The 23,818-nt window shown below is 38.2% G+C and overlaps 1 protein-coding gene and 1 long non-coding RNA gene across 3 annotated transcripts in view; one reads left to right on the top strand and one right to left on the bottom strand.

The window, feature by feature from the left end:
* LOC144332823 (uncharacterized) overlaps positions 1-2,439 on the bottom strand; it is an 83,127-nt gene extending 80,688 nt beyond the window's left edge. The window contains exon 1 of one of the 2 annotated variants that reach the window (XR_013400968.1): positions 2,371-2,439. This is a non-coding gene — a long non-coding RNA (uncharacterized LOC144332823). The remainder of the gene's footprint in view (positions 1-2,370) is intronic. The other variant, XR_013400967.1, reaches the window with a different exon arrangement.
* Positions 1,819-23,818, top strand: part of DBX2 (developing brain homeobox 2) — a 41,150-nt gene continuing 19,150 nt past the window's right edge. The window contains exons 1-2 of the mRNA XM_001092529.5: positions 1,819-2,390; positions 19,974-20,069. Of these exons, the coding sequence (XP_001092529.3) occupies positions 1,988-2,390; positions 19,974-20,069 (499 nt within the window). The 5' untranslated portion in view covers positions 1,819-1,987. The remainder of the gene's footprint in view (positions 2,391-19,973; positions 20,070-23,818) is intronic.

Raw genomic sequence — 23,818 nt, 5'->3', positions numbered from 1 at the left:
AACTGAATGACAATACAGGCTGTCTTTAGAAAGTTTTCTCTCACATTTTTCCTTTCAAATTAGAAGCCCTTCCTCAGATGTTACTTGTTTTTCTTCCCGCAGTAGGCTGTGAATTCCCACGAGGAAAGGACCAGATCTTTCTTCTATGTATTCCCAAGACCACCACAAGTGTTCAATAAATATGAAATGCTCAGTAAAGGTCTGCTGACTAAATCAACAAGTGAACGAACATTGGCAGTATACATCAGTCTTCCAAATAACTTTCCTCCCATTTAGTAGCAGGTCATAAAATTGTCTACCCTCTTAGGAAAAAAATCCAAACTTTATTAATTTAGTTACCTATGCTCATCTTTGATGAAGCTGGGCATTTAAATTCACCATAAGGTGAACTTATGAAGAATATTTATCTCACTAGCCTGGCAACTCTGGCCAGATTTTAACTAAATTGAGGCCACAGACCAAATTATTCTTAGGATAAAGAGGAAAAATATAATGTGACTCCAAACTTCACAGACATCCTTAAAAAATCTCACTCTAAATAAATTCATCTAAATTTGGACAGGAGAGTAGCAATGGTAAGTGTTAATTGGCAGAGAGTTCACAATTTTAACACTCCACTGTTACACAGAGTTTCCTAAAAGAGCAGCCTTCCCAAAGTTGTCTTGTGGTTAAAAAGCAAGCTTTAATTACACACACACACACACACACACACACACACACACACACACCCCTACCCACCCACCCACGCTTTTCATCTGTCCAGTTCCCACTTAGCAAACTGTTAATACATCTTAAAATACTTAAATTTTCAGAGTTAAAAAAAAAGAGCGGCTGTAATCCTAAGTAACGCAGTGTTTTCATCCCCGTCTCCCTGCAGAGACGTACCCAACTCCCAATGTCTAGGAGGACCTGGTGGTGGTTTTTTCCCTCTAGGTTTTGGACACAACCATCTGTCATTTGGCATTTAACCAACCCCGACTTCGAGCTCCTTCTCTAGATCAACAAGTATTAGCTCCTCTCTTCTGGAGTGAAGAAGCTGTAGGCACCTCTCCCCACAACCCTTAAAACAAATCTTATTAAAAGGTGACCGGAAATGAGTCACTGGAAACAGAAATTTCTTAAAAGATCTCTGAGAAAAACACATCTCCTTCCCCCTTACAACATAAGGGCCTCATTTAATATGCAAACAACCCACTCTTTGAGAAGTAACTTTTCAACTGCGGCACAGCTACAACAGTCTCGGTGATATCCTTCCACTGACCCTGATAACAGCCCTTCCAGCCACTAGCGACTTCGTTTACTTCCCCCGGAAACCCATCAGTTGCTGAAGTGACAACCAACACTGGAATGCCAGGGTTCGCCCAACAGGTAGTACGGGGAGGCGCCCCAGACGACAGGGCGTTCCCCCCACCCCACCCCGCCCTCTGGGCGCTCCACGCCGGCGTTCACCTGACCCCGCGCCTGGGGGATTGCGCGGGCTCCAGCGAGAGTGCCAAGGCTCTGCACGGCCGCGGGGAGGAGGTGAGCGCGCCCGATTCACGTCGCTTCCATGCCCACCTCCTCCCACTACGAGTCCCCTCCCCTTGCCACAGCACTGCCCTTATTGTTGGCCGCGTCTGTCACTTTGTAGGACTGGTGACATGAATGGATGGGCTGGACACACCTTCAGTCCTTTCAGAAAAAACACAAACCAGAAAAAACCGTCCAGATTTGCATAGAGAGGGGGAAAGACTCCCCCCGACGCTCCCAGAGCCTAAGCCGTCGGCCAGAGAAATTCACAGCTTCCCCCTCCCACACTCACTCCTCCCATCCCTTAAAAAAACGCCCAACGCAAATAAATAATATCGTTCCAAGCCCGCCGCCGTCCCGGGCGGCCTCTTCTCCCCGCCCGGCTCGGCGCGCTCCAGCCCTGCGGCAGGCGGCGACGAGAAGCTGCGGCTCCTTGTGCGGTGCGGCGGGCGCGCAGCAGGCCAGCCGGCGCCGCACTATGCTCCCCAGAGCGGTGGCAGCCCACGCCGGTGCGTACTGGGACGTGGTGGCTTCCTCCGCGTTCCTCAACCTCCCCGCTGCGCCCGGCTTTGGCAACCTGGGCAAGAGTTTCCTGATCGAGAACTTGCTGCGGGTCGGGGGTGCCCCGACGCCCGGGCTGCAGCCGCCCGCGCCCCACGGCCCGGCGACCGCCTTGGCCACCGCGGGCGCGCAACTCCGGCCCCTGCCCGCCAGCCCGGTTCCCCTAAAGCTGTGCGCCGCAGCCGAACAAGTTAGCCCCGCCGGGGCACCCTACGGTACGCGGTGGGCTTTTCAAGTGCTCAGTCCCTCTATGGACAGTGCCAGGCTGCCGGGCCGGGCTCCGGGGGACCGAGACTGTACCTTCCAGCCTTCAGCGCCAGGTGAGCCAGCTCTCCCCTCCCTCCCCAGCCGCGACCGTGTCCCCAGGCCGGGCGGTCACGGGATCTGGCAGCGCCGGCGCTGCGCACTGTGCCCGGGGAGCGCCGGTTTGGGACCTTCCTGGAGCATTTCAAGCTTTAGTGGAGATGCCACTTTGGGAGTCGGGGGCCCAGGCGGAGGCGCACCACTTTCTGTGATTCTTTTTTGCCTCATCCCACCCATTCCATTCCACCAGCTTCCTTGCTGTTCCCTTCTTTCAACAGGTGGTAGGGCTCCTTAAGTTTTTGGCCTTAACTGGGAAACTCTGAAGGTTCTTCGGCCTGCCTGGATCAGTCTCAAGGGGTTTCACCAAGTTCGACGTTTCTAACCCGCCCGCTCTTGTGCCCCGGGCCGCACGACACCAGCTCTCAGAAAAGTTACTGACAAGGAGAGCTTCGCGCGGCCCAACTAGGGGAGATTTTGCCACTCAAACTGTTAGGATTGTCGGGATAGGTCAGGAATGCGCGCAACGATCTTTGGAAGGAGAGTTGCGCAAAGTTCTGGCTTTCTCCACTCTTAAATTTTGGATCACGTTAGGAGCAAAGAAATGAAGGCCGGCTCTTTCTTCGTGCTGAGCTGAAAAACAGCTGAATTGGCAACTGGAATAGGAAGTTCACCGATAAATAAGAATTTACCGAAAGAAGGGCAGTTTGGGTTTATTTTAATCATCGTATTAAACCTAACTAGTGGGACTGGGAAGAAGGATGCTGACAATTTAGTCAAATATTAGCTAAAGCTTATGTGGGGCTCCCTGAAATTGTCAGTGATAAAAGGGAAAAAGCCTCTTAGAGACTCGGAAACTGAGATCCAATTGGATTTTTTTTTTTTTTTTTTTTGGCTGCGTCCTTAAACGATCTTAACTCATTCTTTTAATCCCGATGGGTTTGTCCAGAATGACTAATAGACGCTTTTTCAGCAGTTTCCATTGTCCCAGCAAACTGCCGGATCAAATTTATTGCTAATGGCTTTATAGAATTTAACATGTTTAGAACCTGTCCTAGTCTTTCAGTTTGAAATGGTTACTAACAGAATGGAACAAATGTAACTATATGAACACCGGTCTCATTCACTTAGTGTAAAACCTAAATGCTAGGGAGCCTTTTTTGCACCCTGAGAGAGGAACAAACAGTTAAGGCAAAGTTTATGGAAATTTGGGCCTCTCTGTTCTTTTTGAAGTATTAGAAAAATTAGGCATAAAGCAGGTTCACTTGGACAAGAGTTAATAAATTATATTTCATAAAAATAACATTTTCCAGAAAATTTGTTGATTTGCATAACTTTTGGTGGCTTGTTTGTATTGATAGAAGTTATCTTTCAAGGATTCCTACGCTGTTTCTAATCATAATTGTCTCAGCCATGAAAAGGTATTTAATTTTAACCTTTGCAGATTTTACAGATTACATTTAAATAAAATAAATGCAAGTCAAGTGCAGTTATTTCAATAACCCTCAAAAGTAATTTCCCATCTCTATTTATTTATTTCAAAATATTGCAACTAAAGGTTAAAAGTTTTCATAACTACATTTTTTTATTTTCAAGAACATATTCATTCTTGTACACGTATTAAAGTGTCCAATTGCAAACATCGTTTTTGGAATAATTACGAGGGTTGTAAGAATTTTTATTCCCTTTTGAAGTATTCTAATACAGTTTAAGCATGTGTTTTTCCAAATATTTTATTCAATACTCATTGAAGAGATGATGTTCTAGATTAATTTTCATTTGAACAAACAACCTTTGTTTTTTAAAAAATTATTCTTGTAAAGAAAACATTAGGTTCTGAAACTAGAAAAACATCTAAAGAAGAAAACTAAAATCTCATGAATTTGACCCCACAAATATGCTGCTTAAAACCAGAATTTATATTGATATATTTTGATAATTGGATAAAGAATGTAGTTTTCTGAACATTGCCCCGGTTTTATTTAAATTACAGATTCTTGCCTTACCAAATGTGGGAATTATTTTATGGAGTGTACAATTATGAAATTATAATGGAGTGCCAACAATTTTTTTTTTCCTATCAGGTGGAAATTAGGTGAGGATGAAATAGTGATTTGGTGTTCTGGGGGAGAGCCTAAGAGTTGGAGTTTTCGGGAAGATAATACTATATTTTTCTGAAATGTTGTCGAACAACCAGTTCTGATCCTTTAAACGTTAACTTGGGAGTGTACCACAAAATCTGATTTTAGTAATTTCTGCATGTTGACTGCCCGCTTTTTTCCCAGCCTTAATTTGTTCAGTGCACTACATCTACATTTGAATAAGAAAGCCCCAGAGTTATTTCTAAGTTCATTGGTGAAATATACCACCATTTAACTGCGGGATTTCTGCTTCTGTATGCATTTTTGTTTCATTATTTTTCGTTATTTTTGTTACCTACTTTAAATATACCATATATTTCATTCATTCAGCACATGCTTACTGAATGTCTCCCATGTATCAGGCTCTGTTCTAGGCCATTGGCATAATCCGTTAACAAAACAGCTGACTGACTGGGCCCTTGTAGAGCTTACATTCCATGTTCTGTACCACTTTATAGGTTAGCAGCCATTTTCAAAACAGCTCCCTTAATCCTCCTAATAAGCTAATGAGATGGCTATGGGGATTCCAGTTGTTTTTCTTAATGATTATTTCATTTGCTCATTTTGTTTTTGTCCAAAGTATCACTTTAATCATCTATGAACTTGTGAAAGAGAAAAAAATTACTCCAAATCTTCAGACTCCTACCTTAGGTTAGTCTTTCATTGACTAGAAGAAAATAATGAGGGCCAATTGGATCACCAATTACATAGTATCACAATAATAAATCAAATTGTGATTTTGTACCTCTGCCCATAATGGAAGAAATTAGCTTTCCCTTTCCTCTTGTTATGAAATATATTTGAAAGGTGGTGACAGTTAAACACGGTAACACAAATTTACAGCTCATGGGCGAAAGTAGAGTTGTCAGTGCTTCATCCCTGAAAGTTGTTAAGTTTGAGTATTTACAGCAAGAAAAGCCACACTCCATAGCTATATGTTGTCAAGTTGTTTATATAGAATAGTTTTAAAACTTTAAAAATCAAAGGACTCAGAGCTAGGGAGGGGCACATTTAGGGCAATATTGGATAGTAAATAGGTTCTCCTGCAGGGCTTATATCTGAAAAAAGAAAAAATGTCATGAATGTATTATAGTTTATTAGTGGAAAGCAGGAGGTTTTTGGAGTAAACTCTGATTATCAGATATCCTTCCTCAGAAGTTTGCCGATGCCATTATTTGTGACAATATTTGGAAAATATTATGCCTGATAAAAATATTCATGTCTTTGTATATAAAAGAGGGCCTGAAAATGTAAAATGCCGAAAGATTTAAATTCTCCTGGCTACAGAATGACATCAGTTTTCCAATTGGTGGTTATGCCATCAGTTCTCTTCAAAATAAGTGGAACAAATAGTCTTGCTTATTAATAACATTTGTTATTTTAAGCATTTTAGAAAATGTTTGACATAAAAATAATTTCCTGAATATAATTTCCTTTATTGTTTATTAAATCCATTCTTGTGCTGCGTATGAAAGGACTGGAAAGCAAATGTTCATTCTGGATAGGTGAGTTGAACTGCAAAAAGTAGTTTTGCCAAGTAAGTCATTCTGTGTAGTAAAGAAATAAAAGAGCATTAGTACTTTTTTTTCCTGGCATCCGGTTAGGATTTTTTCTGACCATCAATACTTAATGTGCACTCTAGTTTTCTTGTTTGTCTCCCAATCCCAGGTACTGTTTACCCACTGATTGTTGACTGTCTGAAACTATTCACACTTGTGTCTGGTGCTGCAAATGGTAGTTTTTTCCTCCACTGAGATACACTGAAAGTGTGAAATAAAATGGCCTCTCTTACATTTTAGGCACCTAGGGGAGGGAGAAAAGGGATTTGTGCTCAAGGTGGGGATTCCAGTCTAAGTAAAGACTTTGTGACCTTATTTTTTAAGCCTGAGTTTGAGCTTTCTGTTGTTGACACTATGATTTAGATTCGTTTTGACAAATTAAAATAATAGAATTTTGAGTGTTGATGCTGATTCAGAACCAGGATGACAAAAGGGGATTCCGAATGGGATAGTGATGGGACCCATGCTAGTGGTTCTTTGCTGAGGCCATCACTCCAGTCATCCTTTGGTGGAATTTTTTGAGAATTCCAGAACCATATTCTTTCTATGTCTGTATATTTTTCTGTAATCTGCTCAACATACCTTTTTATTTAAAATTAACATATTAATAACTTTTACCTAGTTCATGAGTAATCAACTCTATGGTCCCTAAGTTAATAAACACCTTCAGGTTCAAGGAGAAGTTCTTGCAGTGGATGAAATAAAAGAGACTATTAAAACCAATATCTCTACCTCTCTTCTGCCCCAACACATGCTTCTCTTCTCTTCTTTGCTGTAACAACAAGCAAATTTCAATCTGGTAATATGTACTGAAACTCTTGAAGTTTAATAGTAAAACAGGAGTACATGGAGCAGGCAAATAAGAATGTTTTAGAACTTTCCACTTAGCTCCCTTCCTTTAGGGATTTGAGGGTTATTTTAAGAGATACGATGGTTTGAATGCCCGTAAATCTACGTATGGACTTACGTAGAATTAAACGTAGAATTTAGAGTGTTCAGGGTTATGCTACATAAAGTCAAAAGGATGCCGTATGTTTTGGGCAATTTAAAGGGATTGCCGAGATCGCACCACTGCACTCCAGCCTGGGTGACAGAGCGAGACTCTGTCTCAAAAAAAAAAAAAAAGGGGGGGGGGATTGCCAAGGGTGATTTTATTTATATTTGTTTGCCATGGATGTGTTTCCAAGGTTTATATTGGAACCTAAGCTGTGCTTAGACTCCATGATAGTCCTCTTTGGGTGTGCCACCTCATTCCTGTTCTTGTTGACCAGTAGGTGTCTTTTTGCTGTAAGAAGATATTTTATGGTTAGATTTGCTGCTGAACAGTGAAACGGTAGCAACTTAAAAGTGAAGGACCTAACATCCATGCATAATTTCTGTTTAATCGTTGTGTTCATAACATCCTTTGAGATTCTTTGCTATGAAAGTTTATACAGAAATGAAATTGTTATTTAAACTATTTAAAGAAATGTGTGCTTATATTAAGATGGGCGTTAAATGCGAAGATCTTTTGAGGATCTTGCTTTGCAACCCTTAATACAGTGTTTGTCTATTTAATTTTCGGTTAGAAGAAGCTCTAAGTAAAGTTTTTCTTAATTACAGTAGTTTTTCTTTATATGTACAATGAAAGGACACAACTTTTAAGTCAGTTTAAGTAACCTAAGTTTTCATTCAAATACACCTGGAGTCTGTCAGGAATAAAAAGGCAAGTTGTAAAATGAAACTATGATTTTTATCTAGGAATGCTTGTTAGAATCCTCATTTTAGACTTCATTAGATCATGTTTCTTTTTTATACTCTCTTAGTAAGAAATTGGATTTTTGCCTTAACATATAACATACTTACCAGGCCCTTGTATTTTATTCCAAAATATTTTATTTTACTTTCAGTAATGTTTCCACTTTTAATGAAATCTCTCTCTTTCATTCTTTTTAGCCTCCAGTCAATACTTAACTTGGCAATGCTGAGTGATTCATCACTCTATATAAAGTTACCATAGCTGATTTCATTTTTAATAGCATTATTCATTTTGTCAACCAGCTATTAGTTGAGAATATTTCAGGGGCACAGTTTTGTGAGGTATGTGAACAGTCAACTTAAGGTACTAAAATTCTCTCTTGAAGTCAAAGATCAAAAAGCCTATAGGAGTTTTTAGACTTTTAGAACTGAAGCATTCAGGAAAAGGAAAGGAAAACAGAAAAAAACTTGGGTCTTTTTGTAAAAATTGCTGACTATTTTAATGCCTTCTTGTTTATAAATACTCCCCAGATGAACCAGGTTTTTCACTTTTCTTTCACATGTTCAGGGACCATGCCATAACAACCTTAATTTTTTGTTAACTCTAAGCACCATCAGAAATAGAATATACAATATATAGATTTCCACAAGGCCTCTTGAAAAGACTCAAAATTTCTTGTTCTTTAAAACTTAGTCTCTATTACTTTTAAAATTAAAATATTGGAAGGAGTTAATAAGTCATTCTTCGAGAAAATTTATGTACATTAAAAAAGAAATAAAAACTGTGACTTCTGGCAAGTTTTTAATAGATAACCTAGGGCTGGATTGAGTTTAGGTGTATTGAACAAGTTTTGTGGTTATATCGGGTCTGAAACAAAAAAGACCATCTGATTGTTTAAAGCTAGAACAGAATAACACCTATTTGTTTACATATTTCGTATAGCTGCTTCTCTATTGAATAGTCATAATGGAGACTGTGTAGCTCACAAACCGTAAAGTATTTACTATCTTGCTTTTTATAATACAAGTACGCCAGTGCTTGTTGCGACATGTAAATGGCAAATTGGTTAAATTTAAAACTACCTATAGCTCTCTGAACATTCCTGTATTTAAGTCTAGATTCAAGGTCTTCAGATTACTGATTCTGTAACCATAAGGAATTCATATAACCTCACAGAGCCTCTCTTTCTTCATTTCAAAATGTGAACAGTGGTAGACTCAGTATTTGACTTTAAAGCACATACCTCAAAAACCCACTGGTAAGATACAGGAAAAGATGCGCAGGACTCCTTCCCACCATTTCACCATAAGCAAAATATTGGTAAAAGGGATATTGTTGTATAAGAAGCCATCCCAAAACTCAGTGGCTTAAAGAACAATTTGTTATTTTCTCTTACAGTTTTGTGGGTTGACTGGGCTCAGCTGGGTGGTTCACACTTAGAATCTTGAGTGATGTTAGATGTCAACTGGGACTAAAGTCATGGGAAGATTTGACTGGGCTGGATGTCCAAGATGGCTACTCACATGGCTGGCGCTGATACCATCTGTTTACTGGGTGCTCAACTGGAGCTGTTTATTGCAGCATTCATACTTGGGCTCTCCAAGTTTCTTGGCCTTTTTATAGCAGAGTGGCTGGGTTCTGAAAGGGAGAACACCAAGAGCACACATTCCAAAAACCCATGTGGCTTTGGAACTTTGGACATTCTGGTACTTCCAACACTAGGTCATATGAAGTCTTGCAGTTTCTTATGACTTAATCTTGGAAGTGACATTCTGGAACTTCATAAGACTTAGTTGTAGAAGTTTCAGAATGTTATCTGCCATATCTCTTGGTTAAGCAAGTCACCGAGGCCATTCCGAATTCAAGAGAAGAAGAAATAGACCCCACTGTCAGTGGGAGGAGTACCAAATAATTTGTGATCATTTAAAATCTGTCCCAGGATGAAATCAAGATAACCAATATCAGATGCATTTCCTGGTAGGTCTATCTTCTGCTGGAGTAGACCAGTGCAGGAATTAATCACACAGAGTACTATAGCCGGGAGCTCAGGGAGCCTTCACAAAGGCTTGTAGTATTCTCTTTTGTGACATAGACTTTATAATACAAAGAGCAAGGAATCTCCTCAAGTTTAGATCATTTTTTTCAGAGTGGTCTAATTGAGACTCCCTGAGGGTAAGGCAGCAGAGGTGATGACCCTGGGCACCTGTGATGATCACAGTGAACTAGCGTCCCATAGCTGGAGGGAAGCCAGACCCTGTCAACTTGTTGGTGTTGTGAGGATAGATAAGATGTTGCTGGAAGTGTTCACACAAATGCTTGTCATCACCTGTTGCTACAGCACGTTGTTACTGCATAGCAGCTTTCCCTTTGGCCCTTCTTTTTTTTTTTTTTTTTTTTTTTTTTTGAGACAGAGTCTCACTCTGTCGCCCAGGCTGGAGTGCAGTGGCCGGATCTCAGCTCACTGCAAGCTCCGCCTCCCGGGTTTATGCCATTCTCCTGCCTCAGCCTCCCGAGTAGCTGGGACTACAGGCGCCTGCCACCTCGCCCCGCTAGTTTTTTGTATTTTTTTAGTAGAGACAGGGTTTCACCGTGTTAGCCAGGCTGGTCTCGATCTCCTGACCTCGTGATCCACCCATCTCGGCCTCCCAAAGTGCTGGGATTACAGGCTTGAGCCACCGCGCCCAGCCTGGCCCTTCTTTATTCCACTGCATCCCATCCACCACTGCCAGGAGAACTTTTCTCAAATGTAGTTTTCATCATGTCACCAAGCTACTCAGGAGAGTCCAAATTATCCAATTTGACTACAGATTAAATGAAATTACCTAGTTTGGCCTTTAAGACCTTAATTCCATCAACTGCATTTAACTCTTCTAGCCACATTGCTTAATGTTCACCCCTTGAACCTTGTCCCAGTAGCCAGGCTGGTCTCCTTCACCTGCCCCATGTGTTAACACCATCTTTGCCTCTTTTCCTTTGTCCCTGCAACCTTTTCTTTTTGGAATGGTTTCATTCTCTTCTTTTGCCCTTCCAAGTACTTTCCAAATCAAGACCCTGATTAAGATGTTTCTCCTGCTTAAAGCCTTCTTTGAACAAGCCTTTCTTAAAATATCCTTTTCTTTTTATTCTGTATTTAAGTAGAAGTCTGGACAATACTGCTTTTTTATATGCTGTTTTAGTCTTGATCTCAGATTATATACTAATGGCAAGAGGAGAGGCTAACATTTATTGATTGTCTACGATGTGTCAGGTGTTGTTTTATGTTCTTTTCATGGTCTCATCCTTGCTCTATTTTATAATTACCCACAAAGTGAAAAAATGCTGTGCGGGTGTCCAATCCTAGCCAGCCTGATTTAAAACAATTGGTGTAAGGGCTAGGCATCTGTATCTTTGAGAAGCAGCCCAGACAATTCTAATGTGTATTCAGGGTTGAGAACCACTGGCTATGGATGTGCACAGTATGAATTTTGTTAGATTGCATTTCCTTGGGGAGTGTGTCAGGTTTCACTGAACAAAATTGAATTTGGAGTAACTGAGAAATTTACATTTCATTTCATTAACCAGCAGACTCAAATCTGTAAGTTAAAGAATATTAAAAAATATAAATTATTCCAGCAAGGAAACTCCTTTTTCAATCTTTGTAGTCCCGGCACACAGTGCAGTGCTCAGCAGTTGACGGATAGGCAATACATATTATTTGCCCTAAGTTGAAAGGACAGAAGCAAACAAGTAGACACTTCATTCGATTTATCTTCTCATGAGCTGTACCGAAACATTAAGACCTTTTGTTTCTCTGTCTTTAAAACACCTTTGAGGCAAAAAATGCAGGCTTCTCTTGTTTTCTGATAAACAGAAAGGTAAAGGATGAATTTACCTAACTTGTTATGCCTGGTGATTGAAGGCAAGGTTTGCAATTAGATCACATGAATGAATTACTTTCAGATGTACTAAGTATTAAAATAAATCAAACCTCATTAGCTAATTGATATTTCTTTGTTCCAACTACTCAAGACAGATGTTTGCTGTTCTTTGGAGTCTTGTTTTGGGTCTATCCCACCATAGACTGTCTGTTCAATTGTGTATTACTTGCAAGTCGGAAGTTTAGATTTTTAGCTTCTCAATGGCCATGTACCTGGCATGTGAAGGAGGTCATTAAAACCATCTTTTTGGAATTATTTACTTCTCTGTCATTATTATTATTTGTAATCTATTATTTATTATTAAATTATTTATTTTAATTATTAATTTTAATTAATTAACTATTAATATTATTTTTTATTATACTTTAAGTTCTACGGTACATGTGGATAACGTGCAGGTTTGTTACATATGTATACTTGTGCCATGTTGGTGTGCTGCACCCATCAACTCGTCAGCACCCATCAACTCGTCATTTACATCAGGCATAACTCCCAATGCAATCCCTCCCCCCTCCCCCCTACCCCCTCCCCATGATAGGCCCCGGTGTGTGATGTTCCCCTTCCCGAGTCCAAGTGATCTCATTGTTCAGTTCCCACCTATGAGTGAGAACATGCGGTGTTTGGTTTTCTGTTCTTGCTATAGTTTGCTGAGAATGATGGTTTCCAGCTGCATCCATGTCCCTACAAAGGACACAAACTCATCCTTTTTGATGGCTGCATAGTATTCCATGGTGTATATGTGCCACATTTTCTTAATCCAATCTGTCACTGATGGACATTTGGGTTGATTCCAAGTCTTTGCTATTGTAAATAGTGCCGCAATAAACATACGTGTGCATGTGTCTTTATAGCAGCATAATTTATAATCCTTTGGGTATATACCCAGTAATGGGATGGCTGGGTCATATGGTACTTCTAGTTCTAGATCCTTGAGGAATCCATACTGTTTTCCATAATGGTTGAACTAGTTTACAATCCCACCAACAGTGTAAAAGTGTTCCTATTTCTCCACATCCTCTCCAGCACCTGTTGTTTCCTGACTTTCTAATGATTGCCATTATAACTGGTGTGAGATGGTATCTCACTGTGGTTTTGATTTGCATTTCTCTGATGACCAGTGATGATGAGCATTTTTTCATGTGTCTGTTGGCTGTATGAATGTCCTCTTTTGAGAAATGTCTATTCATATCCTTTGCCCACTTTTTGATGGGGTTGTTTGTTTTTTTCTTGTAAATTTGTTTGAGTTCTTTGCAGGTTCTGGATATTAGCCCTTTGTCTGATGAGTAGATTGCAAAAATTTTCTCCCATTCTGTAGGTTGCCTGTTCACTCTGATGGTAGTTTCTTTTGCTGTGCAAAAGCTCTTTAGTTTAATTAGATCCCATTTGTTAATTTTGGCTTTTGTTGCCATTGCTTTTGGTGTTTTAGACATGAAGTCTTTGCCCATGCCTATGTCCTGAATGGTATTACCTAGGTTTTCTTCCAGGGTTTTTATGGCATTAGGTCTAACATTTAAGTCTCTAATCCATCTTGAATTAATTTTCATATAAGGAGTAAGGAAAGGATCCAGTTTCAGCTTTCTACTTATGGCTAGCCAATTATCCCAGCACCATTTATTAAATAGGGAATCCTTTCCCCATTTCTTGTTTTTCTCAGGTTTATCAAAGATCAGATGGCTGTAGATGTGTGGTATTATTTCTGAGGACTGTGTTCTGTTCCATTGGTCTATATCTCTGTTTTGGTACCAGTACCATGCTGTTTTGGTTACTAAGCCTTGTAGTATAGTTTGAAGTCAGGTAGCGTGATGCCTCCAGCTTTGTTCTTTTGACTTAGGATTGTCTTGGCAATGCGGGCTCTTTTTTGGTTCCATATGAACTTTAAAGCAGTTTTTTCCAATTCTGTGAAGAAACTCATTGGTAGCTTGATGGGGATGGCATTGAATCTATAAATTACCTTGGGCAGTATGGCCATTTTCATGATCTTGATTCTTCCTATCCATGAGCATGGTATGTTCTTCCATTTGTTTGTGTCCTCTTTTATTTCACTGAGCAGTGGTTTGTAGTTCTCCTTGAAGAGGTCCTTTACATCCCTTGTAAGTTGGATTCCTAGGTATTTTATTCTCTTTGAAGCAATGGTGAATGGAAGTTCATTCCTGATTTGGCTCTCTGTCTGTTACTGGTGTATAAGAATGCTTGTGATTTTTGCACATTAATTTTGTATCCTGAGACTTTGCTGAAGTTTCTTATCAGCTTAAGGAGATTTTGGGCTGAGACAATGGGGTTTGCTAAATATACAATCATGTCATCTGCAAACAGGGACAATTTGATGACTTCTTTTCCTAACTGTATACCCTTGATTTCTTTCTCTTGCCTGATTGCCCTAGCCAGAACTTCCAACACTGTGTTAAATAGGAGTGGTGAGAGAGGGCATCCCTGTCTTGTGCCAGTTTTCAAAGGGAATTTTTCCAGTTTTTGCCCATTCAGTATGATATTGGCTGTGGGTTTGTCATAAATAGCTCTTATTATTTTGAGATATGTTCCATCAATACCGAATTTATTGAGAGTTTTTAGCATGAAGGGCTGTTGAATTTTGTCAAAGGCCTTTTCTGCATCTATTGAGATAATCATATGGTTTTTTGTCTTTGGTTCTGTTTATATGCTGGATTACGTTTATTGATTTGCATACGTTGAACCAGCCTTGCATCCCGGGGATGAAGCCCACTTGATCATGGTGGATAAGCTTTTTGATGTGCTGCTGGATCCGGTTTACCAGTATTTTATTGAGGATTTTTGCATCGATGTTCATCAGGGATATTGGTCTAAAATTATCTTTTTTTGTTGTGTCTCTGCCAGGCTTTGGTATCAGGATGATGTTGGCCTCATAAAATGAGTTAGGGAGGATTCCCTCTTTTTCTATTGATTGGAATAGTTTCAGAAGGAATGGTACCAGCTCCTCCTTGTACCTCTGGTAGAATTCAGCTGTGAATCCATCTGGTCCTGGACTTTTTTTGGTTGGTAGGCTATTAATTATTGCCTCAATTTCAGAGCCTGCTATTGGTCTATTCAGGGATTCAGCTTCTTCCTGGTTTAGTCTTGGGAGAGTGTAAGTGTCCAGGAAATTATCCATTTCTTCTAGATTTTCTAGTTTATTTGCGTAGAGGTGTTTATAGTATTCTCTGATGGTAGTTTGTATTTCTGGGGGGTCGGTGGTGATATCCCCTTTATCATTTTTTATTGCGTCTATTTGATTCTTCTCTCTTTTCTTCTTTATTAGTCTTGCTAGCGGTCTATCAATTTTGTTGATCTTTTCAAAAAACCAACTCCTGGATTCATTGATTTTTTGGAGAGTTTTTTGTGTCTCTATCTCCTTCAGTTCTGCTCTGATCTTAGTTATTTCTTGCCTTCTGCTAGCTTTCGAATGTGTTTGCTCTTGCTTCTCTAGTTCTTTTAATTGTGATGTTAGAGTGTCAATTTTAGATCTTTCCAGGTTTCTCTTGTGGGCATTTAGTGCTATAAATTTCCCTCTACACACTGCTTTAAATGTGTCTCAGAGATTCTGGTATGTTGTATCTTTGTTCTCATTGGTTTCAAAGAACATCTTTATTTCTGCCTTCATTTCGTTGTGTACCAGTAGTCATTCAGGAGCAGGTTATTCAGTTTCCATGTAGTTGAGCGGTTTTGATTGAGTTTCTTAGTCCTGAGTTCTAGTTTGATTGCACTGTGGTCTGAGAGACTGTTTGTTATAATTTCTGTTCTTGTACATTTGCTGAGGAGTGCTTTACTTCCAATTATGTGGTCGATTTTGGAGTAAGTACGATGTGGTGCTGAGAAGAATGTATATTCTCTGCTTGCTGCAGAGATGAGTTCAATTCCTGGATATCCTTGTTAACTTTCTGTCTCGTTGATCTGTCTAATGTTGACAGTGGGGAGTTGAAGTCTCTCATTATTATTGTATGGGAGTCTAAGTCTCTTTGTAAGTCTCTAAGGACTTGCTTTATGAATCTGGTGCTCCTGTATTGGGTGCATATATATTTAGGATAGTTAGCTCTTCCTGTTGAATTGATCCCTTTAATTAATTTAATTACTTAACTATAAATATTATTTATTATAATAATATTTTTAATTATTTACTTCCCTGTCATTCTTTCCTAGAGGGTTTTTTCCCCCAGTGGTTGCCTTAGTAAGATACTTTGGAACTTTCTGTTATTTCTCCTCATCCTTCTTAAATGCAGTGGGCTCCTGAAATTTATTTGAAAGTTTTATTAGTGGTCTTTAGTATTCTTCCTTCCAAAAACAGTTCAAGTCAGTTAGTACCATAGTTTGTATTGCCAATAAGAATGTGGTTTCACACCATTTAGATTCCTGATGTTCTTCTGCTTTACTAAAGGAGAATGAAAAGAACAAAAAACAATTTAAAAAATTATTGTTTTCTAGAAAACAGAATAATTTCTCAGTAGCTAAACTTGTAACCTTGCTTGGCTATGTGATACTTGTATCACAAAACCATCTAGTCAGCTAAGTTAAAAAAATCAGTCCAGTTCACCATTAGGTTGGCTAGAAGTTCCCATCTTAAATAAACATGCAAAATAAAAAGTATCTTGAATCTATATCTTCAAATAAGTCATACGGAAAGTTCATGAAGTTTTCTCTGAATACATAATTTTAGTCATTTGGATTCAGACAGGCCCCAGTTTAGTTCCAAAGATTTTAAGTCATTTTGTTTGTCACTCATAACAGTTTCACACAGAAATTGAAAGCTTGATTGGTAGGTGTATCAGTCAGGGTTCCCTAGAGGAACAGAACTCATAGGATATGTAGGCATATATGTAAAGGGGAGTTTATTAAGTATTAACACAAAATCACAAGGTCCCACAATAGGACGTATGCAAGCTGAGGAGCAAGGAGAGTCAGTTTGAGTCCCATAACTGAAGAACTTGGAGTCCAGCGTTTGAGGGAAGGAAGCATGGGAGAAAGATGTAGGCTGGTAGGCTAGGCCAGTCTAGTCTTTTCACTTTTTTCTGCCTGCTTTATATTCTAGCTGTGCTGGTAGCTGATTAGATGGTGCCCACCTAGCCTTTCCCAGCCCGCTAACTCAAATGTTAATCTCCCTTGCAACACCCTCGCAGACACATGCAGCATCAATACTTTGCATCCTTCAATCTAATCAAGTTGACACTCAGTATTAGCCATCACAGTAGGATATGAAATTTGGAGTGTCTCAAGATGTTGTATTAATATAAACTGACGTCATGCTGTAGAACCTGACCTGTTTATATTTTTTTTCCAGAGGAAAGGCCATTTTTTTTCTTTCTCATGGAAATCTTGGGAGATGTGTCAGTTATCCAGGGTCAAGCTCTTATTGAATAACTGGCAGAGTCATGGTGCATGAAATCTCTCTCCCTCATGGCTAGTAATTAATTATTATATTAAATCTTTATTGTTTTTCTCATCCTTTTTTCTTTTAATTTGCTGTGAGCGGTCATAATCACATTTCAGATGTGTTGAATGTTAATGAATCAATGAGATAGCATGTGTTAAATTTGTAGCTAGTCCAGTGCCTGATATATAGTAAGCACTCCTTAAATATTATCATTATAAATATTGTTCAGTGAGCCTACAGTTAATCATTTCTAACATGATAAATGATTAAGCAACTGCATCTAGATGGCACGGATCAGGTTTGAAATGCATTTTATATAGGATCAAATTACCTTTTCTACCTTTTTCAGAGCACCTTCCAAGTAGTTCTTGAGGGTTTATGGCACGTCTATCAATTTGTCACTTTGTTTTCTTCAAAACTGAGTTTCCTGTTTTGGTCATTACTTAAAAAATGTATATGGTTCACTAAAGTTAAAAGTGCTACATATATATATATATATATATATATGGTATGTATATATTTATACCTTCAATGCAGTGCATTGTTTTAAATGGTGATTTCTTAAGACCATTCAGTGCTCCTGCAATCACATGCTCACTGGATTAGCATTTGACTTAGGCCAAAATAGGAACACATTAAAAAAAAAACCACTTAATTGGAATTTTACAGTGATTTTCACATAAGCCAGCTTAAACAAGATGTATTTGTGTATAGCAATCAGGAATTGACTTAAACTCATGTGTAAATATGTGTGTCAAAAAGATGATTTTAAATGGTGAAAAATTGTACACAATAGAATTTCAAGCCTGGTCATGTCACAAAATGTGAAGAAGTCCAGTTCTTTAGTCAAAACTAGAATTGTTACTGTAGATTATGATTAATTTTTTTGCAATTACAGATTTTGATACTGTCATTTTGATCACAGCTTTTATATATTAAGATAGGGTAATGTAGAGCGATATAGACTATTCAATTAAAATGGTTTTGCTGGTTAATTCAGCATTAAGATCAGACATCTGTAAACCACATTTATCACTAAGAATTTAATTGATCATTTGAAACAAACACTTGATTTAATTGATCATTAAAACAAACACTTGATTCTTTAAAAGCCCAAGTATTTAAAAAACCTAAAAGCGTTAATGTTAACAACTTCCCATTGTGTGCTAGGAAGAAAACTGCATTTATGATTAATCTGCAATTTTAAAGCACCCAGGACCCTGAAATACTATAATAATTCTTATTGGGAACTATACTTATTTTGATACATCCTTCACAGAAATTGTGAAAATAAACATGAACATAACTCATCAGTTCGTTAAAATACAAGTCTGAAATTACTGTGTTCTTCAAAAAGGTATGTAGTCATATGGAAACAATATTCACTGAATGTGATTAAGAAAAGGAAAGAATTTGTCACTTGAATATGAAAGGAGAATCATAAAAATATTTATTTTCAAGTCATGTTTTAGATTTCAAGGTCATCAGTTATGAAAGACGCCATGTTTTAGGATGGGTCAGGAAGCAGGGGAAGGATTAATTCTTGACCCTCATTCTTTCCCTAAGACCAGGGAAGTTTTCTGTTTGTTAGTTTGGAAGACCATTTACTCAATTACTAAAAAAGTTTTGACTATTTAGAATGTGCTAGGCACTCTGTTCAGAGTGTGTCATGGTATGGGCAAGTGCCCACTTTAGGCAATCTCCACCTACAGTTATATTGTATTAAACACATTCTATGAAGGGACATGGTGTGTCTAAGGCACATAACCAAAGCATGGCATACAGTAAGTGCTCAGTAATGGAGAGTTATTATTCATGTTTTATCCTTTATAACTGTTGTCATCTACTGAGGAACAGAGTTTAGCTTAAAATGTTAAATTCAAAGAGGATGATTCATCATTTCTATGATGGTTTTATAGTTAAAATAATAGAACAACTTATACTAATGAGACTTCAAAAAATTTTTATAGAAATTTTTAGTCACCAAAATGGGTCTCTTTTTCATACTTTTGCACAGGAGTAATCATAAATAGTTCATGCGTCTCTCCTGAAAATTTTATGAATAGATTATTTTAATAAAACTATGCAGAGCAGAATTACACGGCAACTCACTATACTAGAAACACATATCTTCAGGGTGACTAGATTTCTCTTGAGATAAGATGGGATTATTCTCAAATACTTTAAGTCATGTAAATGTGATCAGAAACACTACTTTTTGTTATGGAATCGCTCAGTAAATTTACTCTTACCAACTTTGGAATCCAACTAACTATATGTTTCAAAGAACCATCTGAAAATAAGCAAAGTGATACAAACTTTAACAATTAAATGTAAGCACATAAAATTTAAATCGTTTCTTGGTAAGTAGCATATCTAGAGCTGTGCTATTTAATGTAACCCCTAGTCGTATGAGTCTATTTAAATATAAGTGAATTTAGATTAAACATTCAGTTAGTCATTATATTAGCTACATTTTAAGTGTACAGTAGCTGTATGTGGGTAGCAGATACCATTTTGAACAATGCAGATGTAGACATTTCCAATAATCACAGATAGTTTTCTTGGACAGTGTTGCTCTAGGGTATTTTAAATAAAGGAATATTTGATGTTTACTGTTTACAATGATGACTGCGCAGAAAATGATCTAAGAGGCTTAGTGTTTCATAGTCTCTTTGCGTCTTTCCACCACACCTCTCAAATCTTGAGATTATTTGGCATGCTCTTTGACAGACAAAGGCTACTTTACAACAACTTTAATTTCAAAACAAAACTAAGCAAAGTATTTACTCAATGACTTTTAGGAAACTGGAGTTTTGAATATTGTCTTAAAGAAATGGCTAATCAATGAGATCAATGCTTTCTCCGCAGCACCTTCCAAACATTTTCTTCTGAGCGCGCCGCCATTCTACTCGGCATGCTGTGGTGGGTCCTGTCGGCGCACTGCATCCTCCGCTGCTTTTCCAAGTAAGTTTTTATGCTTCATCAGCAATGCCTCAGTTACTCTGTAAACGAAAGCTGCAGGATTTAATGTGCTCTGGAAAACTAATTGGTAATGCAACGGCAAGGAGCTAATTCCTCACTAAAAATCACAGCAATCCTATTCAGGAGCTTTCCAGAGATTTATCAAACCTCAGCACACTGAGCAATTGTGAGCAGTTCTAATGGCATTGAAACCCAGGGCCGACACATCACCAAAAGCAACTTGTTTTCCATTTGATATAAAAGATCTCGGAGGGACCAGTTTGGCTTTTCTGAAATGTGTAGCAACACTCCTTTAAAGAAGAGGAAAAAGGAAAGGAAGGAAGGTGAAAAAGTTGTGCTGTGTAAAATTTCCATTCCGCTTAAAATGTAACACAGAAAGTCACTAAGTATCTATTGAGAATAATTCCCCCTTTAAAATTGTCAAGATCATGAGAGGAGATAAATCTCTCATTTTTGGCATCTTGAAGGTAACCAACCAGAACTGTTGGAAATATTTTCAAGAGAACTCTTTTCTCCCAACATTATAAAAGCAAAATTTTAGTAGAGTCTGGGGGTGGAGTGAGAATGACAGACTTTCGAAATCTCGCAGCGTGCACACATACAATCTCACAGGCAAAGGAAAAACACAGGCATAAAAGTAAAGTTCCCCTTGGTCTTGAGATTTCTGGGTCAGATGAGAATCTCTAGGCAGGGAATTTGAGTTTATGGTAAAGAGATCCAGTGGAGGGGTGCATTTCTTTCAGCTGCCCAAGAGAAAACACTTATTCAGCTTAACAGCTCTGTCAGGTGAAAAGTGAAATAAGAGTTGAGTCCGGCTCCTGTGCCGAACCCCATCACGGTTCAATTCAGATCCCTGCTGCCTCTGTGCATGTGTCTTGGGAATGGTTCAGGAAAACAGTTGCTCGACAGAATAATTCCTGACAAGTGAGGCAGCAAATGCTGGCAGTTTAATGAGCTGCAGGCTCTGAGCATCTCTTTAGGGGGCTGATACTTTCCCACAGAGCACTTTACATGGCTGAGACCCGGCCACAATGGGTGACAGACCCGTGACCAATCGTCACTTTCACTCGACTCATCCACACGCGACCTCACCACGATTTTTCACTCTGCAGATGAACTTTAGGAACCATTTCACATGGAAAAGGCTTGGGCAAGGGTCAGTTGCCCTTTTGTATGGTCATAAAGCAAGGCTCTGTGTGTCAGTCTTTTCTCCTGTCTCACATTCCAAGTGAATTTCTGGACACCATTTAAAACACTTGACTGAAAAATAAAGCAGTGAATGAAACTGACTTTTATAGACTCATTCTAGCTCATCTTCCCATATAACCCTGTCTACCTGAAAAGGGATTTAGTCGATGAGCTGAGTGTATACAGGGACTTGTTGAATACATAGGGCCCATTATCAACTGTGGGGATTGTTTATTAACCGAGACTGATACACTACTATTTTGGAAGTGACCTATTAATTGTCCATTTAACTAGAATGTATTGAATTCAAACAGAAAAATAGAAACCATGACTAAACCTTTTACTCGCTCCTTCAAGGTGGTCTCCTATGAGGACAATTGAAAACTCTTGTGCAAATTAAGGAGACATTTATCACCATATATGAGGGTATCAGGAAAAGACTTCTGGAGTAGAGACCTAAAACCCAAATATCTGGTACCGTATCATGGTGGCATCTCTGTGGAATTAAGTCTTCAGTGTTAGATTTCGGGAGTGGAGATCAAAAGAGGTCCCACACTTAGCTTCAGTTATTTCATCATGATATGGTACTGGGTTTTTACTTCAGAAAATCTCTGGCAGTTCAGGTAAGTGGAAATGGACAAAAAATTCCATTTAACAGGTGGACAGACATTCATGTGCATGTGTGTATGTGTGTGTGTGTGTGTGTGTACTTATTTTATAGGGATGTTTGAAGAGTCTCAAGCTATCAAAGTTTGGGGCAGTTTACTAGATAGAAAAGAAAGGCTGGGCCAGAGCATGTAAGAGTAATGCTAAAGACATTTTCTAGATGACTTTATCTTCTCTACTGCTTGAAAAATTACTTTAAGCAGGTCTTATTTTTCTCCATCTGCTTCCCAGTTTTTCCTACTTTGTGCCTTTTGCATAACTCTTGTAAATTATAGTGTTTAACCCTAGAGGTTTATGAAGTCCTGTGTTTATCTTTTTCTTAAAAATAAATATACAATCTGAAAGTCAGTGCAGCTCTAATCAAGGATAGAAAATGATTCACTTGATTTGGCTTCATTTCTAAAGTTGGCATTTTAAAACAGTTTAGAGATCCCACAAGTGATTTTAATAAATGATAGTTTCTCATATTATTAGTTATAAGTCTAAAATGAATTTCATATTTTCTTATTTATAATGTTCATTTGTATTGGCAGCAAATAATAACATGGTAGAATTAAGCTGTCAATAAATAATTTTACATAAATAAGGTACAGTTAATAAGGTTTACATCTGTACAACAATTTTTAATAAAACATTTACTAGTTTTTCTTTTTTTCTTCTTTTTTAAATAATAAGAATGATTTTTATGCGCAGGTCTTTATATTATTTTCCATTGTACAAACAAAGGAAAGTGGACTGTCCAAATAAACTTGCATTAAGTTTCAGCTCAGACAGCCAAAATTAGGTTTATATTGAAAAGTGTAATAACTGATTAAATCAATGGCCCTCATCATTGTTTCACTATATTGCTTCACTCTTTCCAAAAGAGTAGGATCAGACCAGCACATTTTTAACTATGCGAGTGAAGTATTATTTTGACTCTTTACATGATTCATTTATTTAATATTGATTTAGTTTTTCTTGTGAACTTCTTAGATTTACGACTAACTTCTTGTTGCAATGTGGAAACAATCATTCAATGGCCTTCTCACATATAGTAAATAGTTTAATAGGCTATTTAAGTACAACACTTACAGTGGGGAAAAATTAAAAGGCAGTGCTAACAGTTCTCCCCTCACCCAAAGCAGTGTATGGAAAATCTTTGATATTACAACCACAAGGTTCTTTTCAAAATAACGTATTTCTCAAATAACATGAAATGGAAAGTTGTGGAAATTATGTAAATAATGACTTTTTAAAAATTACTTAAAGTATAGGAATCCTAATGATGTAGACTAGCTAATTGAATTAATCAGATAATTGTTTTGTTTCGTCTTTGAGTACCCAACTTGAATTTGACCTTTGAATTTTACGCCTTAAAAGACAAAGCTTAAATTTGGAGCAGCGTTATAAAAATTTGAGCCAGGAAAGTATTCTTCTGGGACAAACTGCTCTGCCTTTTGGGAGATGAACTTATATTCTACATTTTAAGATAATTGTACTGTCTTCTTCTTCTTGTTAAAACTTAAAAAAAGTAATACACTTTCCAAGTTTCAATTTTTAGGATTGTGTTGAAGGCAGAAAGGAAGGGACATTATTTTTCTAATTGTGAATGTAGGTTGGTTCTATGAGTTTCATGGTCAAAAACGGGGAATGCACTGATTAGTATTCTTACCACCTGTCCTGACTGTGTTCTCTTTTACTGCTCTCAGCTGGAGTGGCCAGTGGACTGAGGACACTGAACAGGATCTGTAGAAATCTACAAAAGGTTGCATACAGTTTTTAAATAGGGATTAATCTTAGCACTATAAGATCTTCAGAGGGATGCATAATTTTTTTCTAATATAAAAAGAAGGCTAATTATATTGCCTAAAACATAATCGAGTTTATGCAATAAG

This window comes from Macaca mulatta, chromosome 11, assembly GCF_049350105.2.
Source record: "Macaca mulatta isolate MMU2019108-1 chromosome 11, T2T-MMU8v2.0, whole genome shotgun sequence".
NCBI classification, from domain to species: Eukaryota; Metazoa; Chordata; class Mammalia; order Primates; family Cercopithecidae; genus Macaca; species Macaca mulatta.
This window is presented reverse-complemented; position numbering and strand designations above follow the sequence as displayed.